Source organism: Denticeps clupeoides, chromosome 6, assembly GCF_900700375.1.
Source record: "Denticeps clupeoides chromosome 6, fDenClu1.1, whole genome shotgun sequence".
Taxonomy (NCBI): domain Eukaryota; kingdom Metazoa; phylum Chordata; class Actinopteri; order Clupeiformes; family Denticipitidae; genus Denticeps; species Denticeps clupeoides.
This window is the reverse complement of record NC_041712.1, coordinates 16,431,608-16,455,802: the sequence shown is the minus strand read 5'-3', so window position 1 is coordinate 16,455,802 and position 24,195 is coordinate 16,431,608. Positions and strand designations below refer to the sequence as shown.

General features: G+C 43.6%; 1 protein-coding gene across 1 annotated transcript in view; it reads left to right on the top strand.

The window, feature by feature from the left end:
• The first annotated feature begins 13,840 nt into the window (after nt 1-13,840).
• Nucleotides 13,841-24,195, top strand: part of ntm (neurotrimin) — a 217,095-nt gene continuing 206,740 nt past the window's right edge. Inside the window, exon 1 of the mRNA XM_028983216.1 lies at nt 13,841-14,102. Within this exon, the coding sequence (XP_028839049.1) occupies nt 14,042-14,102 (61 nt within the window). The 5' untranslated portion in view covers nt 13,841-14,041. The remainder of the gene's footprint in view (nt 14,103-24,195) is intronic.

Genomic DNA, 24,195 nt, shown 5'->3' with positions numbered 1-24,195 from the left:
CCCGCAACCTTGGAGTAACAATTGACAACCAACTCTCCTTCACATCAGTAATCTTTCCCGCTCATGTAGATTCCTTCTGTACAATATCAGAATCTCACGACTGGACTACTGCAACTCCCTTCAAGCTGGTCTACCTCTATGTACCATCCGAACTCCAAACCTTCCCAAATTCTCCCACACCGCCCCTCTGCTACGTTCCCTCCACTGGCTCCCAGTTGCTGCACGCATCAGATTCAAAATACTGATGCTGGCCTACAAAGGCAAACATGGAGTAGCACCATCCTACCTCACAGCCCTTATTACACCTCGCACTGCACCTCGTATACTCCGAGCCTCCAGTACTGCTCGCCTGGTCCCTCCATCTCTGAGGGTAAAAGGAAGAATTCATTTAGACTCTTTTCAGTCTTGGCCCCTCGGTGGTTGAATGAAATATCCCTCGAGGTCAGAACAGTTCAGTCACTGAGCACTTTCAAATGGCAGCTCAAGACCGTCCTCTTTAGAGAATATTTAGATTTACTTGTAACCTTCTTATGTATATAAACTACAACAGAGTGAAAAAAAAATTGTATTCATAGTTGGGGGAATTGAACCGGAATTGGTCACAGAGTAGGTGCCTTTTGACAGTTAGTGTATATCTTTTTATGAATTTCTGATCAAACCAGCAACCATAGAGGGTGTGTGTGTGTGTGTGTGTGTGTGTGTGTGTGTGTGTGTGTAAAATTTCCACTCAACAGGGCTAGATTGGTTGCCATCGCAGACAAGATATGGGTGCCATTTTTACCGTCAAGGTTTTTAAAAAATTTGGTTAGTAGAGAGCCTAAACTCCTCTGACAAGATTTTAAACGTGTACCAGCGTATTTAGGCATCAAACATGGAAGTTCCCCTGAACAACACTTGATTCTTTTTTCCTGAGAAATTGGACATGTTTGAAGAAGACACATGCAGAGGTAAAACTTGAACCAAATGATGTTCTCTTTATCGCTGTTCCCACAGCACTGCAAGCAAATGTAACGGATGCACACCAGCATCCAATCACCCATGCACATCAGTTGGTGTCAAAACAGAGATTTTATTTCTGTGGGAACACAGCAGGGTACAGTCAGTGGCTAACGTTCACGCGCGTCACGGCCCTCCTCTCATCCCCTCTCTGCTCCCGCAGCACACTGAGGTAACTGCACGTGAACGTGAGCTATAGAGTGCGCCATTAATGTAACCCTGACCACACAAACAATGTGGAACCAAAATTTTCGTTCCCACACACAAATACACAGAAAAAAACACATGAACCCCGTAGCTTACAATTACAATAAGTTTTGTTGGAGTTCACGACATACATACAATTATCTTACATAACATCCCGGCCACACAAACAATCACAGTTCACACATCTGTCCTCATTCAAATATACATCCAGCGGGTGGAGACGGTACCTTGCTCAATGGTTCCTTGTGGACCCGCAAAACTTTGGTTACGAGGTTGCTTCATCAATCACTATGCCACCACTGCCCAGCCTTCCTAAACCTTCCAGGATTTATAGATGTAACCTCCCATTTACCCTGGGACAAGAAGAAATCAGCCAAGATTCAAATGTTTTGCTGCTATACAGCATATATTACATGAATAATTGCAATCAAAACACTAATAACTCAAAAATAACAGATTTTAACGATGGCCATGATGATAATTGTGGGTTTTTACATTTGACAAAGGATAAAAACTGGTTTTGGGAAGACCATTGTAATGCTTCAATCAGGCCACAAGAGGGAGTACGCATCATTTCTATTTACCTTATGCGCCTTTTTTTCCTGCACACGTTTCTAGTATTTGTCTTTACAGTGTTTCTTTGTATTATTTGGTCTTATCAAAAAAAAATCCTTGAATGCATTGTGCCATGCTTGCGCTGTGAAGATTAAAGACCAGTGTTCATTCATTGTTCGGCCGTTCCTGTTGCTACATTCCAAGTGCCAGTGTTCTGGAGATGCATTTTTTTTGTCAGTTCATTATGTTTGAGTAATGCCGGATATCAAATATCAAGAAAGTACAGTCATATTATGCTGTTCTGTAAGCACAATAAAATAGCCTTTTGTGAGTAAGCGGTTCGTTTGTTAGGGAAATGCTTTCAGGCTTCATGCAATTTGCATGATTTCTAAATACAGTTGGATGGTATTTGTTTTGCGTCATCTGTTCTCCAATATTCAGCAAAAGTTAATAAAAGCCGTGCATGGAAATGTGGAAATATGGTAGCATGTAGATAATTTCTGACAGGAGAAAGTTGTATGAAACTGCAGAACTACGCTTCGTCACCAGATATGCAGCTCGCTCAAATGAACTTGTCAGAAATATTTGCACTGTTTCCAGAGCTAAAATACGCTTTTGTTTTTTGTAGAAAATTACACTCCACAAATCACAGTGGTGATTGTGGGGCAGTGGTGACCTAGCGGGTAATGGAAATGGACCCACGATCAATTGGAATTGGATTGGAATGGATGGAAGGTTGCCGGTTCGATTCCCGAGCCGCCAAGGTGTCACTGAGGTGCCAGAGAGCAAAGCACCGTCCCCACACACTGCTCCCCGGGTGCCTGTCATGGCTGCCCACTGCTCAGCAGGGGTGATGGTTAAAAGCAGAGGACACGTTTCGTTGTGTTCTGTGTATGACAATCACTTCACTTTCACTTAAAAAATTACATTTTTTAACAAATAAGAAAATAGGCCTTTTTCAAATTGACCAGTTTTGACAATTTTGAAATGTGCTTTAACACTGTCACAATGCTTATGCCTCAGGTTTATGCAAATGGAACTGATTAAACACACAGAACTGGCTTTGTGTGCTCTTTCTGATACAGACACACCTCAAGGCGCCGTGCAACATAAGAGGCGGAAAGAATGACTAATGAATAAATAATCAACGTCTTCTTAGAAGACTGAAATTCAGACACTGCTGGAGCATGACAACAGGAAGCTAATGTGATTTGTGCAACTAATTCTGAGAGTAATTGCCGCACACTCCTTGGGGTCCTATGAAAATGCCTCTCCACTTATGTTCTGTTGAAAACGTTGTCCTGTGCAAAATCTACGATGGGTATTACAGTCGAATTCCTAGGAAAGCCTGAAACGGACGGTTCGTGGTTATCCTTTCATTTTCAGATTCACACAGCCAAAGAGTTAAATTCAGTTCGGTGCCCAGCTGATGATCCATGAGAGGAGTCTCCAGAATTTTAGAATCAGCACAGTTAGACACAGAGAGAATTCGTGAATTCATCTCTCTGAGCTGTTTTATGTCTTTGGTTCTGCTTTAATAATGTAGTCGGAACATATTTTCCCTCTAAAGTCCCACCATTCCCAGCTCCAGTGACCTGTGGATTGCAAATCCAGTGGTGCAGCATGCATGAGTCCATCAGGCTGTCTCCTCCAAACCCATTTTATTCCAGAACACCGGGTCTCACGTGTGCATATTCTTGGATTACTCGAGATTACAAAAATATGCCTGTAAAAACCCTGTAACCATAAAAATATAAAAATATTTTTTTATATTTTTATGGTTACAGGGTTTTTACAGGCATGGATTGTTCATGGAACGAAAAGAAAAACGGTGTCAGTATGGCAAATATTGTCTTTATCGCACAAACTGAAAATACATGGTGACAGAGCTTAAGGAGTGAGAACATTCTTTAAATTTTTTCTGCTGGTTCAATTTTGTTTTTTACTACTTTGTCACCTTCTCCCGTTCACCCTGCGAGTCTGTGGGTTCTTTTGTACGTCTAACTAAGCAAGAGCAGCTCCCATCGAGCTGTATTTTGCCCTCTAATGATATTTTGTTCATTTTTTAAAAAAGGAGGCGCATTACTATTGCACTGTATGAATAGCTGACCATACTTTTTTACTCCACTGGGCTTTAAATATGAATACAAAATCCGGAGAATTATATAAATATGAGTCTTGGTACGTAGCTTTGAGCTGCTTCTCTAACTGTAGGCTATGTTCTACCTTGGGGATTGTGAAATACCAATTTTTCAGGAAAATCATAAAAGACTTTTTGATTTTCCTTGTCTGCACTTTTCATTCACATTTTATGGGATGGGTCGGACGGAGGGGCAGAGTTACCGGGTTCTTCAGAAATAATTCCACCTGTGTCCAACAACGCTGGACGATGGAAGCAACACAGACAACTCAACATTCCACGACATTTCGGCATTGCTAGCAACGGAAACAAATTCGTAACGTTAATAATGTTGTGCTCAGTATTCTTAAATAACAACAAAGGAGCTGTCCAGGCCTGACAGCCAAATCTGCACGTGTCACATGAGTCAAACTGGAAAGTAACATTTTGGGATTCCATTGTAAACTACAATGTTAGTCACAAAGGGTAATTTAACCAAATTTAGGCCCCAGATGCCCTAAGCATTTGGTTGGGACATGGGAGGCAGGGGTGGCTCCAAAGAATTTGGCCTTTCACTGAGGGTGAGGTGAAATTTAGATTTCCTGACTATGTTGTCACTGTTTTTATTACACATTTGTCACATATGCTCACACGTCATCCCACAGATAGTCTTAATAGCAAAATCAGTAAACTAAAAATGATCTCCAAAGTGGAAAATCTTTCACTTAATATTAGAGGTTTTTATAACATCTTAATGTGCCTGTTGTGTTTTAGTGCAAAGGCATCAACGATTTTGTCACAGTCACTGGTCTAGAGGTCTATAGGCGCTTGAGTGTAGATTTTCTTGTCTGTGTCATATAAAACATTACTTGAGGAAAAGCTGTGGAGATCGTCGAGCCCACAACCTGGCATGTCTGCCAATTAACCCTGTACACATCCATCTTCAATCGACTACACATGTTGACATTTATGATGCAGAAAAAAACCTTTGATGTTCAGTTGTTTTATGTTTAAGTGCGGTACTTTTTCAGGCAGGGTGTGAAAGCTCTAAGGTCAAAAGTTAAATGCACTCTCCAATCATTGGCTGATTTTTTAGAATTCCTGTTCCATTTGATTTTAAAATTTTAATCAGCCTTTGAATTTAGAAGACTGATTTTATGGTATTGAAACTATGTATCTGGATATTTGCCTCCACAATTTTTGCTGCAAATAATTTTAGTGCATTTTTTCCAATTCCAATACATACAAAGTAAAACATTCAAGCATCAATATATCAAATAATATTATTCAGCATGCTCCAATTCAAATTGTGAAATTTAGGCTCAGAAACTCACCTGCAAAAAAAATTGTGTAATCATCCAGGAAATCGATAAAGCATCCAACCAATCGAGTTAAGCTACAACCGTCACGTGACATGAAGATGATGGTGGTTACAAATTGACTGGTGGCTATGTTAAAAAAGCCAAGTAAACTAGCTTGGGATTCAAGACTATGTTCTATCAGGACGCGCTCATGTTAATTGTGTTGGTCACATTTTAACCTGGACAACTGGGACATACAAATGAGAAAAAAGCTCAGGGCCCCAAGAATTATGGAACATATAAATATATAAATAAACACCTTCCCAATTTTTGCGGCATTGTTGAAACTTGAAATATGATTATTCTCTATGTGATGCACAGGACATTTTGATAACACAACTTACTTTATACCCATTAATTATCAGAACTATGAACAAGTGTGACATGTATGATATTCAGTACTAAGAGTAACAATACCATAACATATTTATTTATATAACAGAACAAAATAGGTAATTGCTGACCAATTGCTCATTCTTAGTCTGCTGGGTGATTACACAAAGATTTCGCACTTGAATTTCTGAGCCTGAATTTAATTAGTTAAATTTGAGTAAACTGAAAAGTTTTTCTGGAATTTTCTTGAATTTTTTTACTTTGAAATTATTGGCAAAATATAGACTGAAATTATTTACAGCAAAAAATTTAAACATTGTTTTTTTTGTATTGAAATATTTTTCAAATGCTAATAATATTTCAAAATCAGATGAAGCAGGTTTTCTTGTATAGATTTTCTAAATTATAATTTTAATTGAATGAACATAATATTTACAACAAATTTGCCATCCCCTTAAAACTTGGGGGGTTCCATGTGGGTGCTCTGGCTATTCCAGCATCCACTGTCCCTGATGGGAGGAAACTAAAAATGTCTTATCTCTCAACAAGTAATTAGGTTAAATAGGGCATGTTATCACAGCAAAATAAAAACGGTGAAAGTATGTGGCCCCTGTGATACTTAATAACCCTAATAATTCCAATCTGAACACAGCAAAATGGCTTTGTTCAATAGTCCATTAGTGGCCAAACGACCTTGTGATTAATTGAAAGAGCTAGTACTCAGCGGTCAGCCCCAAACCTCAGAGAAGGCTGCTGACCTGCTGCAGTACAGTCCCTGCCAACTCATCCTCTGATGTGCTGCAGTCTTCGTACTCCGACTCAAGGCCCCCTGGCAGTGGCTGTCTGTCTAATAATGGCTTCTAATCTGCACACACAACTGGACCATTTATTAGAAGACTTCTGGTGACTGAAGCATGTTCTGTTCCAGATCACTTTGTCCCTTCAGTACGTGACCTTTAGGGAGTGTTCATCAATTGTAGACATTTTGGGGGACCTTCTTATGTGTTTTCTTTTTTGACTCCCTCACTTATATCAAATATCATTTTTGACAGTTTGAAAACCACTTCTTGAAAATCCAATTGGCAGGCTATTGCTCACTGGCTCTGGTGTTATTGCTGTAAAACCGTAATTTTTATGTCTGTCGTTGTGTGTCAGCTCATCCTTTTTGAAAACTGTCATCAAGTCCCTCCAGTTTTGCTGACATCTCTAGTGTATCTGTTGGACATGACAACAATTAGATCCTGTCTGTCTGATTAGTTGACTCATAATGAGTAATAATAAAAAAAAAAAAAAAAAAACTGAATGAACATAAAGTCTTGGGTCCAAAGATGTTAAGAAATTTGTTGAAAGAAACTTTAAATTTTAAATGTATTTTATTATGTCATAATTAATGGTATGTCTCTATTGAGCAAATATGCACTCATTGTGAAAATGCACTTATTATGTATAGTAATGTGAAACGCATTACACTCCAATACAGACCAATACAGTCCTGTTTACCTAAGATTTGTAAAGGCAACAAGAAAATGTTTCAAATATTGATTTTGCAAGTTGCAAGCTTTCCTCATTTTTATGCATAGGGGAAGAGACAAAAAAAAACTTCAGAGCTATTGTTCTCTGAGATTTTATCCAATACTGTTTTCCATATGCATATTTTTGCTCATTGGAGGTTTCCTGAGAGTTCAGCCTCTAGCTCTTTTAGCAGATCTCTCTCTATGTAAAGAGTCATTACTGTTGCTTTCACTGTACTTTTGTGTGTGTGCTTTTTTTTGTGTGTTTTTTTGTCGATACTTCCTAAACTATGTCAGAGCTGCAAAGATTAAAAATCTTTAAATACTTTCACAGACTTTTGCTGGCAATTGTATATTGCACAGTATATTAGAATACAGCCCTATCTGAGAACATATCAGTTTGCTCTACTTGAAAACATTCAAATCGATCTGGCTGGAACGGTAACGTCACCAGAAGTGAAAACACACTGCAAGCATGCACTGAATATCAATCATGCAAGTACTGTGCCTGAGGACAGAGGTATCAGAACACTTGCGAAATCTGCATGGCTCTGCTTCGTTCTGTGTTCCGCCTCAACCTTAAATTATTAAAGAGGGGCTGAGAAAACAGCACTTTGTGACTTGCATTTTTCCCTGTGTGCACAATTAAAAAAAAAAAGCACCCTGACAATAGTGTAGCCATGATGCATGGATTAAGTCCATTCGCCCACTTAGGAGGAAGGCTCACTGCAGATCGATGTGAAGTGCCTGTGAGTGATCACCTTCACACAATGATGAAACATTTCTAACCTGATGGGAGTTTTGATTTTTACGGGAAGATCAACCCCAGGATTTCAGACCAAAGTTCTTTAGAACTCCCTGTGCCTACTGATTGTAAGTATCTCTGGACAAGAGTAAATGCAGTGACATAAAAAGCATAACACCAAATCAGAACACCAAACAAAAAAGACTTCTCAGTACAAACCATTTTTGAATTGATTCTGGTGCCTGAAACTGGACACGGCATATATTAATAAGGGCTGTACAAAACATTTCAATGGTGTGGCCTATTCACACATGTCACTATCAGGGGCAGTGGTGGCCTAGCAGTTAAGGAAGCAGAAATGTGTCCTCTGCCTTTAACCCATTACCCTTGTTGAGCAGTGGGCAGCCTCGACAGGCGTGTGGGGACGGTGCTTTGCTCAGTGGCACTTTGGCGAATTCGGATTCGAAATTGCAAACTTCTGATTATGGGGCTGCTTTCTTAACCGCAAGGCCTCCACTGCCCCTTAGATGCCACTGAGCAAAGCACCGTCCCCACGCACTGCTCCCTTGGCGCCTGTCATGGCTGACCACTGCTCACTAAGGTTGTTGGGTTAAAAAGCAGAGGACACATTTCGTTGAGTGCATCCTATGCTGTACTGCAGTGTTTCACAATAACTATGATTTCACTTTGATATGTATCGACTGCTTTGGTCTTTTTATCTTGTACCCTTTCACAAAACAATCCCAGAACTGTAATTCACTCTCATGGTTCTCATGGTCAATGATCATTGAACCACACTACACAACAGATCAAGGTGAACAGTGGTAGGACCAATAATTTCATGGGTTCAGTTTGTCTGCTTTTCAATGATGCCACTCTGATTATTCCCACTCTACAACACATAAAAAACACTCATTCACTCATTTACCACCCATAACTGCTTAATCCTTATCAGTGAAAGCTTTTTTTTTTGTTGGCATACTAAGGCATATGTGTCTTGGGAACAAGCCCAAGAAATGAAGTCACATCTGCCATCTGCACTGCATGTGGAGCTGATTTGCAGTCTTGCCTGGGGAAATGTATCGAATCCCCAGAGTTCCAACAGGTAATAATTACGTTCCTAAAGGTGCTCAAGCAGAGAGCAACAACAAAAGGACAGATGGGACTGAAAACCTGTGAAATTATGGATTAATTTATACTTGTTGCGTCACGGTTATTATTAACTACTGGTTTATAGTTAGCAAGAAACTTATGGAAACTGTGAGGATAATGGAGTACACCATAAGCAAAATATGACTGAATGCTCAATTATGTTAAAATAATTTGTGGATTGCATGGAAGAAACCAAAAAAAAACCCCATTGAATTCAAATGAATCACTTTCAAAAATGACCTAAAGAGGGAGCTAAAGAGCCACAGAGCAGAACCTGCTAACAATGTACAACTGGGCTCTTCACTTTATCCAGTTGCATCGTGGATTATGTATTCACTGTCAGTATCCATGACACCACACCTCACCGTACGATGTCATGTCATCTCAAAAGCCTGTTGTGCTGCGGCAAGCGGCACAATGGCCCTACAGTACCGCCGAGAAGATTGTGTTGTCAGTGTCTTTGTTGTGAGCGGGCTGGACAGATTTGCTCATTTTCTCCTTCTCATTTCTGGCTGACGTCGAGGAAAATGAAAAGAGCGGCAGAATGGTGGATGGCCCCAACCCAATGCTTGTTTGTCCCAGTAGCAGAAAGCACCCTGCACTCATTCTGCAGTGACTTCTGGGATACAGCAGACCATGCCTCCTCATTTATCACAGCTTCGGTGGAAGAAGATTAATTGCAACCACTTTTTTTTCTGAGATGCGCAATAGGAATTTCACATTATTTATTATGTATGAATTCATTCTGTGGACAACAGCTGGATAATGAGATTCATAATGTGGTACAAAAGGGCTTAGCTTGATAAACAGTAACAAATGATCAGACCTACCTGCTAAAGCTGAGGAGCAAGCTGTTTGAATGCATTGTGAAATGCCCTTTAATTGTGCTTGACAAATAAATCATAGTCTAAGATTAGCGGACGTTACATCATGTGCATCTCCCTAATTTTCATAAATGAATAGAAGCAAACAAGTCAGAGTTGGTCAATGGTTAGTCACAGCTGGGAGGGGACGAAAGCAAAGCCAACAAATTTTGTTCCCCTTATTTGTTCTGTGTGTGATGCCACTTAAAAAAAGCACTGAAAATCCCAACATTTTCACAGCCTTGAAACTCTTTCAGTGGTATAAGTGAAGTCCACCTACAGTCTGGGTAGTTTTTCACTGCTTGTAGTCCGTGACCTTTGGCCTTTTGCATTAGTGGCATGATTCTAGCCATAACACTATGACGACCTAATACTGAGTATACCTCTGAAGGCATGCTGCGGTATCTGGAACCAAACCGTCAGTAGCAGGTCCTTCAGGTTCTGTGAGCCGCGAGGTGGTGTCTCCGTGGACCTGACACATCCAACACGTCCCACAGGTGCTGAGTTGGACTGAGATCTTGATGATCTGGAGATATTGAGAGCCAATGCTTTATGTGTGTGGAGCTCTCTGGTTTTCGCCCACCATCCACAGGTATTGGTGTAGGTGTGTGTGAGTGAACGGTGCCCACGCACACACACACACCCTCGACTGCCCTGCCCAATGAGCATGGATGGACCCCGGCAGCTGAGATCCTAATTTGGACATTTATGGAGTGAATGAATGTGGTCATTACGTTATGGCTAATTGTCATATTTATTTCATTTGGGTTCATAGTAGCTAACCGCACAACATTTAATATGCGATTTGTAGTCAGTACTAATGTCCCACAACAATTAACATAAATGTCAGAAATGTCACTCCCTTCACCGGCGTCCCTTAGCCAAAATGCTGTGTCATTTACCATGAAAAATGGTTCATAATGAGTGAGACTCTGGGGAGTGCAGCACACCCATCAGCTGCTCGAAACATGAATTAAAAATTCATCAGAATTCAAAAGGCCTCGCTGCCGAAGTGTGTGGGGTAAACCTCGGTGAGGACCCTCTCTGTCTTTCTCCTTCCTTTTTTTTTGGCCTTTTACTTTGCATGTGTGTGTGTGTGTGTGTGTGTGTGTGTATGTTGGCGAGCGGGAAGCTTACAGAACACCGCTCCCCACCTTCTCCTGGAGGTCCTGTAATCCCTCGCCGGATCCCGGGGACACAGAAATGCAGATACGGATTAATGAGGCGCGGTGGCCGCTGTGTGCGGTGGCGCTCTGTGCGCGTTGAATAAAGATTGCGTTATTAAATATGCACCTCCTTGGCCAGACCTCTGAGCGCCGGTCTGTTCCCGGAGATTCTCGACCACAGGTTGCGTGAACGCATAACCTCGGTATTCCTAATCGCTGCGTCCTTTTTGTACAACACAAATCGATTTCGTCTAACACCCCTTTGGCTGTCATAATTGGCTTTAGAATTGATTTATTTTAATTTGATTTTTTTTTTCCCCTGCAGTTGTGACTATTGGTGAGAACGTGTGTGCATGCTAAACGAAGCATGCGGTGGTTCGGTGACTAATTGCGGTCGCCGCAGGAACAGGATAAGAGCGTTGCGGGTTCTGCCTGGGCTAGTGTGCATTAGCGCAGGGCGCTACCGATCCAAGCCTGGAAGACCAAGCATTTTCATACCACGCCGTCTCCCGGAAGCACTCATTTCACGCCGTCTGTCGACAAGTGGATCCACTCTTCATCCTTGACACTTCCCGAACCCTCGTAAAGCAGCGGCAAACCTACAGAAGGCCTGAAATATGCATGAGCCGCTGAGCATCGTAGGGCCTGCTTGTGGTTCTTCCTGGAAAAGATGTATGTATGGGCCGGTACAAACGACTTGAGGTGCCCATCCGCCCCGACAAATTGCACCCTTACGTTCTCTGCGGTTCCAGCTCCAGCGCGTCTCTTTCCGGGACCATTAGTGGGAGTCCTGCTGTGTCTGTGGAGGTAGAAGGCAGTTTCTAAGCCATGCGGGCGGAGCGTCCGTGTTGGCCAATGTCAACGAATATAATCATCTTTATTGCCTGCCTTCACAAAACACCACTTTGCCCTGCGAAAACGGCTCATTTTCCTGCCAGCGGCGTGGAGGGATCTGCCGGGATTTGCCACCAATTCGGAGAATTATGCGAGGGATTGCCTCAGCGCCGGGAGTGCCAGTGGGTTTGTGTCATTAGGCTTGGGAAACCTTGCTCCTCTCCCAAAAACTAGACACGACTTTCAGGCCGAGGCCCGATTTGTTTACACAATTAGGGCGGTGCGCTTCGACGCAATATTAATCCGCCTGCAATCGCAGCGCGGTTTTATTAACATGTGCAGCTATTTAATTGGCTGCTGGCCCCCCCCCCCCCCCCCCCCCCCCGGCCCTCGGGAACTGCGGCCCGTCTCGGAGCGGGTGGCGGTTTCCTTTTTGTTGCCCTGGGCGAAGGAACCTTCATCTCTCCAGTGATTATTATCATGCAGCGACTGCGCCGACTTGCTGCAGGGGGGCATCGCCGCCTGCGCTGCCGAGCTGTTACGGCTGACACTAGTGCCCCGTTTTTTTTTCTTTACCATCGAGAGTGACGGCTGATTACTGTAATTTACATCCACGTCGCATCGCAACAAAGGACCGGCAAACACTCTTACACTTTGCTTTCAATGGCCTCTGCTCTGATCAGCGAATGAGGATCGTGATTTCCGGAACATTAAAGTTATATGTGGATTACATTTTAATACGGAGCTATTTGTGAGGCCAACTGTTGCTTCCCCTTTAGAGAAAACAGCACTGCTTTGCATTAATAATTTTTTACCGGTAACCAGCCCAAAAACGCACAAATTTTACATTTACCAGACGACCTTATCCAGAGCAACAGTAGTTACAGGGACAGTCCACCCCCTGGAGACACTCAGGGTTAAATGTCTTACACAGGGACTCGATGGTAGGAAGTTGGGTTTGAACCTGGGTCTTCTGGTTCATAGGCGAGCGTGTTACCCGCTAGGCTGCTGCCAGCTCTCACCACAAATCTTCCATCTCAGGACGGAACTTGCTAATGTGGGATTTCAAAATTTTTCTGCAATTTGTATGAATATTACAAAACTAATACTGTCTAAAAACAAACAAAACACACCAAATATTGGTTATACTGTAAGACCAGCATTTACCCGTCAGCAGTTTAAAACGGTATCCAAGGTGCTCATTTTGTTCAGCCATAAACCTGGGAATGGAGCTGTCCAGTGCCTGAACTAACAAGGGGCCATTTTTAAAGGGATTACTGCCTGCAAAGTATTACTTTTTTATTTATAGAAAGGTATGAATCTGAGGGATATACATTCAGTTATCTAGTAGCTTATTTATACAGTATCTAGTCAACTAAGCCAAAAGGTGTGGCTGTATGGAAGTAGTTAAAAAAATGTAGAGTTATGTACTTAACAAAAAGTGGAGACCTGGCCTCCACCGTCACCGGACCTGAACCCAATCGAGATGGTTTGGGGTGAGCTGGACCGAGTGAAGGCAAAGGGGCCAACAAGTGCTAAACACCTCTGGGAACTCCTTCAAGACTGTTGGAAAAGCATTTCAGGTGACAACCTCTTGAAGCTCATCGAGAGAATGCCAAGAGTGTGCAAAGCAGTAATCAGAGCAAAGGGCGAGGAAACTAGAATATATATATTTTTTCAGTTATTTCACCTTTTTTTGTGAAGTGCATAACTCCACATGTGTTCATTCATAGTTCTGATGCCTTCAGTGAGAATCCACCAACGCAAATGGTCACGAAAATAAAGAAAACACACTGAATGAGAAGGTGTGTCCAAACTTTCGGCCCGTACCCGGTCCGCGCTCCGGGGGCTGCACCATCAGCATCAGCGCCACCATCCTCATCCTCAGCGGCGTGTTTAGTAAGCTGCGGCGCGCTCTCGCAGACCGCAGCCAATGTGCTCTGCTGAAGGAGGGACTTGTTGGCGCGCGAGCGCGCGCGCGCGCGTTGGCGACGCCGCCGTCACGGACGCAGACGCACGGAGCGGCGCCGCTCTCCCCTTCTCACCAATTCCCACTTATAATAAAAACAGGAGGGGGGAAAAAAAAAGAGAGAGAAATAAACCGAGACCTCTGGCCATACTGTCCCGGGAGGGTGGCATTTTATTATTCTCCCCGCGAGAAGAAGGAGAAGAAAAAGAAGCGAATAACTTCGCGTCGCCATGAAGAATCCGGTGTGTTGGGTTATCCTGTCCGGACTGGCCTTTCTTCTCGTCCAACAAGGTGAGGACACGAAGAACCTTCTTTATTTATATATATATATATAAAATAAAAAAAAAAACGAAAGGCTTTTTCTCACGCCGGTCTCGCGTTCTCTGACGGACGTGCGTGGGACCCGCGTTCGACGCGCCGAAGTGGCGGATTAAACGAGGCGACCCGGCTGCTCCGGCTTTTATTTCCCTTCGTGACCGTGCGTGAAACTTCCCCACCACGCGTTTTGGAGAGACGACTTTGGGGGTGGGGGGGGCGTTTAAAACTGGCCGGTGGTGGTGTCGAAATGTCGCGTTTCAGTCTGTGTTTCTTGTCTGGGTTATAAGACGTCAAGTGGCGCGTCTCGGCCGTGGGTGAGAATTGGACGTTAATCCTCGACAGCGTGTTCAGGTCATCGATGTTAAGCCGAATTAAGCCCTCAGAGGGGATTTTTTTAAAAACCACCACCACCACTAACATCTATAGTCATGTATTCGGTATTCCACTACAGTAATGTATTCAGAATGCTCGCAGTGGCGGCTGGTGGATGTGATGTCAGATCAACGTGAATATAAATTATTATGGGCCGTCGTCCGCATTGTCCCTCGAGCGCGTGGAGCTGCAACGCGCCCTTGAAAGTGGTCACGTGTTTTTTATTTATTTATTAATTTATTTTTATTTATGACCAATTAAGTGCAGAAGTACAGTGGCAATAAGTCCAATGTGGAACTAACCCCATTCAACTCCCCGGCATCAACATGCATAGTCTCTAATATAAAACAAAAAAACAAGTACATGTTCTAAATATTGCCCTTCATCAAATAATAATCCATTTTTGTTTTCACTGTTTGCTGTCTGCATCGATCCATGGTGGCGGGAGGGGGGGCACTGCAGTAAATGCCCAATTTACCCGATTAGAAGATCAGCATCGCGCTGAAACGACATCAAAGTGGTCCAGGTCCTTCACCTCAAAGCACTTTCAGTCCTTAGAAGATAAATCGCAATGTTCTGCTTTTCATCACGAGGAGCACTTCCCAGTGAAAACTCCCGCTCCAGCCTGTAGCCAAGCCGAGGCCGGGATGGAGGAAAACACTGGAAAGTTGCAGGAGGGTCGCCCTCATAGTAGGGGAAGTTGGTTGTCAGGGCGCCGAGGAGGTTTTTTTTTTTTTTTTCTTTCTTCCTTCGTTCTTTCTTTCGTTCTTCCCCTTCTCCCCCCCCTACTCCCCACCCAGCTCTTTTTCTTTTCGTTTTTTCGGACTCTCAGTGTGACTGCGAGGTGGCTCTGGCATTGAGAGCGTTGCCAGGATGCAGCACATATTCCTGCGCCGCTCGGGCCAAGATCCTGCAGGCCTGTCTATTGTGCCCTTCAGTTCCTGCGCTGCCAGCCCGTCTCAGCCGAGGCCAGAATTTTTTTTTTTTTTTGGTGATTAAAATCAAAAAACATTTTGGAGCAACAGCTGCCGTTCCATTTCCCACAGTGTTTTGCACCCTGAAATAAATAAAGAAACGAAGTGAGGAAAATTGCTATGCATGGAGCCCATCAGCCCCCGTGAAAAAAAAATGACGCGTGTCACTGCTACGGGACACATAATGGCCGCCCCTCCCCACCCCCTAATGGAACACAGGGAGCCGTACGTAATGCCGTTTACCGCGCCTCAACGGGTGACGGAACGGTCGTGACGTACGGCCAGGTCCGTGTCCTGGTGGGACGGTTCTATCCGTTGCTACCGGTGCCAGCTTTCATTTCACCACACGTGGAGTTTTTGTCATGAGAAAGTGTCCTCTAATGTGGAGAATCAAAGTGTGGCCTCGTTTTTTTTTTTTTTTTTTTCCGGAGTGACACTTGCCTAGCGCCTCACAGCACGATATGTTATTAAGCAAATTAGGCACATTAGGTGTAGATGATGACTGTGAATAATTGACATCAGTTAGAGCCCAGATGTGAAATTGCCACTTTGCCCGTTTCATCAAAAGAACATGCAGGTCGGATCTCAAAGAGCAAATTAAGAGGTGGAAGATCGAAAGATTTCTTTTCTTTTCTCTTTCTGGTCCTTTCAAATCAAAAAGTTATTGTTTGCTGCCATGTTCCTGAAACGTGTTTACGTGCCAAAAATACCCTTGGCACTCTAAGCAGATTAAGTTGACACATGCCGCAGGCTATTTATGTCGTATCCCCCTTCAACCCCTTTACCGTGCGAATGGCGCATGTTCGTAGACAGGCGTCACAAGGCAGGATCTGGAAATGAAGGCGGCGCGGCGCCGTGGGGGGCCGGTCTGCCGGTACGCGGCGCCTGATCGCCCCTCACGCGGCACGTAGGACGCAAACACTTTCAACCTGTAGCATTAACCATGCCACTTTATTTAAGAGTCTTGAATGGGAAACCTTTATTCGCAATAAAAGGAAATGATACCAGGCACGAGGGCCGAAAACCAAAAGGGGACCAACATGAACTGACCTGCCGGCGTGTGGCGATTGCCAGAACTGAAAAATTATGCACAAGTTTATTAACAACAGCGCTGTTTTTCACGTGTGGATTTTTAAAAATCTGATTCACTTTTTTTTTTTATTTTTTTTATCTGATTTATATGCGATTTATAGCGAACATCATGATGTTTAAACCTTGAAGTATGGACGTGTTCTTCTGTAAAACTATTAATAGAGCCGTTTCATGTGGTTAAGAGCAATCTGCCAGGTGCCCTGCTGACAAGTGCACCGTTAATGCGTATTCATACCGAGCGGGGAAGTCGAATTCTCACGATCTGCAGATTTCTGTTGGAACAGGCTGGTTTGATCACCGGAATGTTAAAGTTGGTTGGTTTTGTTGAGTTGCTGGGTGGCACTTTATGGGGTAGTAGTTGGCTGGGTGGTAAGTGGGGGAAGGGTTTAATCCATTTAATACTCAAATAGCCCTAAAAATGCCACACACACAACTACCAAAGGCGGGAAATGAAGCTTCGCTGTTCTGGACGTTTTTTTTTTTTTTTGTGATGATAAGAGGGGCAACATAATGCCACATGCTGGAGGTCACTTTAGTGGACAGCTGGGCACTTGACTGCAGGACGCCCGGCAGATTGCTCTAATCCACACGAAATGGCTCCTTCTCCATTTACTCTTTGGCCATTCGGTCACCGAAGACCTGCACAGGGTAGACCCTGGCATTAATGTCGTGACATCCATCATCCATTTCAAACTGTGACCAGTCTGCCTAATGCACTGTCCCGGCCTCAGTCCCCTGACAGTGGCGGCCGTTCGCTGTGCGCACTTCCCGACTTAAGGGGCAGCAGGACGGGACTTTACTACACTTCATTAACATTTCCCTCCACGGATCTGATCCCCCGCATGCAAACAAGACAGCCCACACCGTTAATATATGATAAAAAATGATTTTTGTTGTGACACTATTTAATGTTAGGACGGATGGCGAGACTGCTGAATAAATAGCCAGTCGGTTTTTATTTTATATATTCATTTTAAACCGGAGACGGAGATGCCAAGAATACTAATTTGTGTCGCCGGCAAATTCAAAAGCAAACCACACAATCGACGGCAGAAGCCATCCAACATGCTTCTGCTCACGCTGGCGGTTAAGTAAGTGAGCCTCAAAGTGCTGCTCTACATTTTTGCTGCATAACAATAAGGCAGTGAGCGGTGGCACTTTTTGACACTGTTGCGGAATTAAACAATTATTTGCCTGCTATGAGTGTACATCTCTGGGTTTTCAATTAATTAAAAAGAGAGAGAAGAATATGCTCTACATATTCATACATTCTTTTAAATATATTTTATTATCTGATTACAATCTGGACACTGAAATATTGCAGTAAGATGGTGAGTTTTGGGAATTTTGACGCCCTTTGCCAGAGGTCGCCAGAGTCTTGGTCATATTTATTCAAGCTGTTATTTGGCTTCTCTTCATGCAGCCGGTTTACTCAACTCTCCTGACCTCTGGGTCATTGTGATACACAGCAGCACAGCACACGGTGACACAAAGAAATGTGTCCTCAGCATTTAACCATCACCCTTGGTGAGCAGTGGGCAGCCATGACAGGCGCCCGGGGAGCAGTGCGTGGGGACGGTGCTTTGCTCAGTGGCACCTCAGTAGCACCTTGGCAAATTGGGACTCGAACCGGCAACCTTCTGATTACGTGGCCGCTTCCTAAACCCCTGGGCCACCACTGTAGGATGCAAAACTTTCTAATGCCAATCATCAACAGCTGCCTTCATCTGGTCCTGTTTGTATACATGTATGTATATTAATGCCACCTAAGCCATTTTATCATGCTTTTCTTTGTCACATGGTGCAGGCATGTAGGGTGGTAGTAGCCTAGTGGGTAACACACTTGCCTATGAACCAGAAGACCCAGGTTCGAATCCCGCTTACTACCACTGTGTCCCTGAGCAAGACACTTAACCCTAAGTTGCTCCAGGGAGACTGTCCCTATAACTACTGATTGTAAGTCGCTCTGGATAAGGGCGTCTGATAAATGCTGTAAATGTAAATGGCGGCGTTCGGTCTGTTCATTAAGTTGCCGTTGTAACGGTAAACACAGTTGATATTTATTAACCGTGGAAGCTCTTTTTTAGAATTAGTAGCAACGCAGTTTACTCAGATGAGTGGCATGGCGAGTCTTCACATTAAGGACCTGTTGAGAGTTAATGAGGCAACAGTACTGATTAATGCTCAGCGCAGAGGAGAACATCACACGGATACGCTCGTGGGTTGTCATGCCAACGGGGTGCTGGCCTTATATGAGCTACTGTTTGGCCACAAACAGTGTAATTGCGCCTCGGCGTAATCATCCCCTTAAACGGGAATGTGTTTTGGGAATAGTTTGACCAGAGCAGATTATGTGTGTACCCCTCCAGTGCAAGGGTAGAGATGTTTAAAGCTCAGCCCGTTTACTGTGGTTAATGAAATGCATATTAGACACCAAATAAATCCTTACCCGGTCTGGAGCTCGCCTGCCGAGGTCAAAGTTTTATCCCGTTTCAGGGAGCCTGAAGGTCCCCAAACACAGACTTGGCAGGCGAAGGCAGAACTTTTCCTGTGACTTTTCCCCCATTTCTTATCGCGTTTGGTATCTGATGCAATGGCATGGAGGGTGCAGAGTAGGGGTGTTAGAAAATGTTGATACAGCAATGTGTTGCGATATTTTACGTGGTGATATTGTATCGATACAGGGACATCAAATATCGATAATTTTGTTAACAAGTTTGGTTCATATTGGGTGGTGCATTCGGCAGACGCCCTTATCCAGAGTGACTTACAACGTGCTTTCATGTTACCATCAATGAAGTGATCAATTCCGGTTCACTAGGACCCCCAACTATGAATACATTCTTTTTATTCACTCTGTTGTAGTTTATACATACGTCAGACAATATGAAGGTTACAAGTTAACCTAAATATTCTCTAAAGAGGAAGGTCTTGAGCTTCCATTTGAAAATACTCAGTGACTGAGCTGTTCTGACCTTGAGGGGAAGTTCATTCCACCACAGAGGGGCCAAGACAGTAAAGAGTCTAGATGAATGTCTTCCTTTCAGAGATGGAGGGACCAGGCGAGCAGTACTGGAGGCTCGGAGTATACGAGGTGCAGTGCGAGGTGTAATAAGGGCTGTGAGGTAGGATGGGGCTACTCCATGTTTGGCTTTGTAGGCCAGCATCAGTATTTTGAACCTGATGCGTGCAGCTACTGGGAGCCAGTGGAGGGAGCGTAGCAGAGGGGTGGTGTGGGAGAATTTGGGAAGGTTGAAGATCTTTTTTTACATTTTCAGTTAACTGTAGAATATCTCAATATGTACAGTATCACAATATATCGTGATATAATCGCATCGTGTATGGTGATATGTATCAGGAGATCATTGTCAATACACACTCCTCGTGTAGAGGCAAGACTCTGTACTTTTGATGCTAAATAATGATATAATAATAAATAATTTATGTAAAAAAAATTCTATTTTGTGAAGAAGTCTGAAGTCGAAAGTAGCGTTTTTTTTTTATTCAATGCAGTGCCGGTCACATTGTCATTATCGAGCCTCCAGCGGTTATTCAGCGCGCAAGATTGGTCTGGTTTGAAGTGGATGCCTGCCTGAACGCTTTAAGCATCCTCTGCACTGAGCGGAGGATCGCGGTGTCACCGGGGTTCCACACTGTCTGTTCTTCTTAATGTGGAGGACTGACGCGGAGCAGTTCACCGCTGATTGCTTCCTCAGAGCTCTGCACTCGGCGAGGAGCAGGAAAGTTAGGGGCAGCGGACTGGCGGTAGATGTTAGCACAGCAGATGGTGACGTTGGTTGTCCGGGAGCACATGTTTGGGAGTTAATCCCTGCGTTTGTGATTACTGAGCGCCTGTCGCGCGAGCGGCTTCGGCCAGGGCTGCTGGAAAGCACAGACATTTCAATTAGTGCTATCAGCGATTGTGTCAAAGCCACACAAAGCCGTGATTAAAATGAGTGCAGTAATCTATGAGAGTGCCTTTAAGTTGGCTTTTAAGGAATTTGAAGCAGAATGCATATGTCAGAAAATGCATTATGCAACCTACTTTTGCGCTGTAATCCTGCATAAATAATAAGGAATAAGGGTACATGTTGTTTTTCCCCTTGCAAATGTATTTTTATTCTCACTGTACAGGCATTTTGTTAATAATAGGATTTGCTTTCAGGAGGGCATTAAGGGGGCTAATAACAGTGGCACAGTAGCTTGCTTCGTGGCCTCCCACCTCCAAGGTCGGACTACGCCTTTTTTCACCCTGGAGCTTGCACACTCCCCCCCTGTGCTGGCGTGGGTTTACACATGACTCTCCGGTTTCCTCCCACCACACAAAGGCATGCGCACATCCACAGCAATATGCATTCCATTTGCACATTTCAACAGAAACCATGCATCCATTGACTTTAAGCAAGGCCAGGGAGCCGGACACGCCTCGGTGCAGAGTATAAATCGGCGAATTCAAAGCCCTGTCAGGCCTTCAGTGAATTCCCCCTCACAGATGGCCCTGCTGGCAGGTATCCCACTGCAGACACCGGCACCGTGTGTTCGCTAATCAAGGTGCTGCTATTCCGAGAAAACATGATAATTGACCAAAGATGAGAGCCCGACGCCTGTGAATCACCTCCGCGTTGGCCTGCAATATCTCCTTCATCTGGGATTTGCTGACGGGGCTGGATTCTGTGTATTTGCTGTTTTTTAGGGGGGTGAATGGGGGGCGCTTCCTGTTCCTTAAAAGTCTTTCTCGACAAAATACATGCTTACTTTAGGGGTTTTCTACCCCCTCTGGGAAAGTCCATGCTTATTTTGGCGACGTGTCGCATACACGGTGTTAAGAGAATGAAGACACAGGTGCAAGGAAGCACACTAGATAAGATAGGACTCGTCCACAGTGTGGTCGCATGGAGGCATTAACAATGCAAAGGAAGGTGCTGCACCTCAGCAGAACAAGAAACTGTCTTCTGATGCTCTGGATAGTGCTTCACAAGGCCGAGAGATAATGATCCAGAAACACAGCGCCAACCAGTTCGCCATGGATAACACCGGGCGTAAACTTTTAAATAGGCCGAGACAGTCTCTCGGCTGGAAAAGATATTGTTTTTTTATTTCACGCCGAGCAGGCTTCGTGGGACAGTGAAGGTACATTACGTATCCCCCAAACCACCAGTAATGATGGCTGGAAACGCTCTGTCCAATTTTACCCTCCACTTCAGGTGGAGTTTAACAGCCCCTTAGTTTTGTAAGCAGTTGCACTCGAGAGCCTGCATTGCTGGGGAGTTAAAAATACAATTACGAAAACATTGAAATGTGAATGTTGACTCAGCAGCTCATATTGAAATATTTGCAAACCATTTTCACCCTCAGAGACTTTGCGGTGCTCATTGAATTTCATGCAGGCTTATGGGGATCCTCATAATTAATGTTCAACGCTTGAATGGCAATCTTAATAGTCTTTTTAGGTCAATATAAAAACAAATGTTTCTCATTAATCACGGGCCCTTTTGTTGGGGATTTTGTGTATTTTTATTATTTTTTTTACCTCCTTTACTTTCAATGGTGGTATTAGTCTAGTTGGGGGGTGGGCACCATTGAAATGGAATGGTGCACTGGCCCATGGCTTTTATCACATTTTACACATTTCTGGACGTGACCGTCACTGGACAGCGGCTACTTTAAACGCCGCCATCGCTTGGATTCGGATGGTTTGAAAGACTGTCTGTTTGGCGCAGGGAACAGATATGTTCTCCGTTCATTTGTTTTCCCTGTATGGGTGTTGTTCAGCATCTGTCCACTTGCCAGGTGCATATATTTCCCCGCGACGACCAATAAATAACCTTCACAAGCAACGGGCCGGGCAGTTTGTATTACTCCTCTTTCCAATTCTGCGTGATTTATTACTGTACGTCTGTGTGTTTTTCACACAGGTTCTAAAGGCACTTGTCAGGTCGCCGTTCCACCATTCACTCTTGTCGCCCATTCTGCATTGTTTCTATTTCTCCATTTTTTTGTAATGTTTCTTGAGTCAAGACACCGAACATCAACATCCATAATTTGACATTTGATGAACGATAATTTGTTGGTATTCTGCCATTTGCATCGCATTTTTTGAACGCTTCATACTCGGTGCAATTCCATCTCCTGCTTAAATCACAACAGATTGCTTCTGGCCCCATGATAACACATCTTAAACCTGACATTTAATCTATGTTCATTTGAAATAAACAGTCCCCCAACAGTAAGAAGTGAGATAACATTGCATATTGCATACTAAATGGAAATCCTTAATTAGTATGCAGAACAAGAGGTAGTGTTTCTTTTTCGTTTTTAGGCAAGTTTTTGTTGCAGAAAATGCTAATGCATATTGTGCTTTCTTATCCTACGGCATTTCATTTAGCACAGTATTCATATTTTCACAGTATTTTTTGTTTTAGTAATCTAATCTCAACTGTTCTATTTCAATATATTAATGTATGAAATGTTCTGGAAGGATGCATTAGTTGCAAATATTAATATATATGAACCATTAATATGTGAAGTAATATGTGTCTTGAGGCGCTTTATCTGCTGGCGTAACAAATTCAAACAAAGTTATTTAGTTATTTTGCTCTGCAGTCGGATTAAACTGAAAGCGGTAGGCACAATTCTGCCAGTACACAGAATGCCCCAAAACGCCCCATGCCTTCTATAACTTAATCCATCGGAGAAGCTGTACGGGTATCTACGTGTCTTTGTACATGGTCTCAAACACGCATTCATATCTGCGACACACGACGTATCTCCTGGCAGGAAGGAAGAGTTTCCTGAGCAAAGCGCCTTCCAAGATAAGGTTTATCACAAATCAGATGTAATCTCAGGATCGGCTTGCGAACGGTGTCCGCTGCACTGGATGAATTAAGATGCAATAACGACTTCCATGCTGGATCACGGTATCATTTCATTGAGCTAACACCGCACTAATGAAAGTGTCACGTTATGGACTCCTGGAGACTCGCCGCGGTTTAAGGTGGGAAACGTGGCGACAGCGTTACCGACTCTTACTGTCGTTCTTGGCAGGTGAAGTGCTGCCGTCAGCCGTATATCTCTTTCCTGTTGCTGCTGCCTGCTTTAGTTACAGTGAACCCCGGAGCCTGCGGCCGATGAAAAATCGGTGCGCCCATACATAATATGGCCATAATTCAAGGAATATCTTTTTTTCAAATGACTGCTTTTATTATTTATTCATTCGGAACTGCATAGACGCACACCCATCATAGATGATATGTTTGATATGGTCCTTCAGAGAGGCATATCCTAATGCGGTGTGGGATGCAACGGGCGTCACATGTTGACATTTCTCACAATAAAGCTTTTGTTATTCGGAAGTGGAAGTGGACAAATTGCCTTTGTCTGCTTATTTTGTGCAGAGAAGAGAGTGTAGGACAGGATAGAATTTTTTTATGGATTGTTACTATATAAGCCACGTTTGAACATACACACTTATGTGTGAATTTGGTGCTAATCTTTTGAATCGATTGTCATTGTGAAACACTGCAGCACAGCACACGGTGCACACAACTAAATGTTTCCTCTGCTTTTAACCCACCTTTAAAAGCAGCACCTTGGCGGCTCGGAATTCGAACCTGCAACCTTCTGATTAC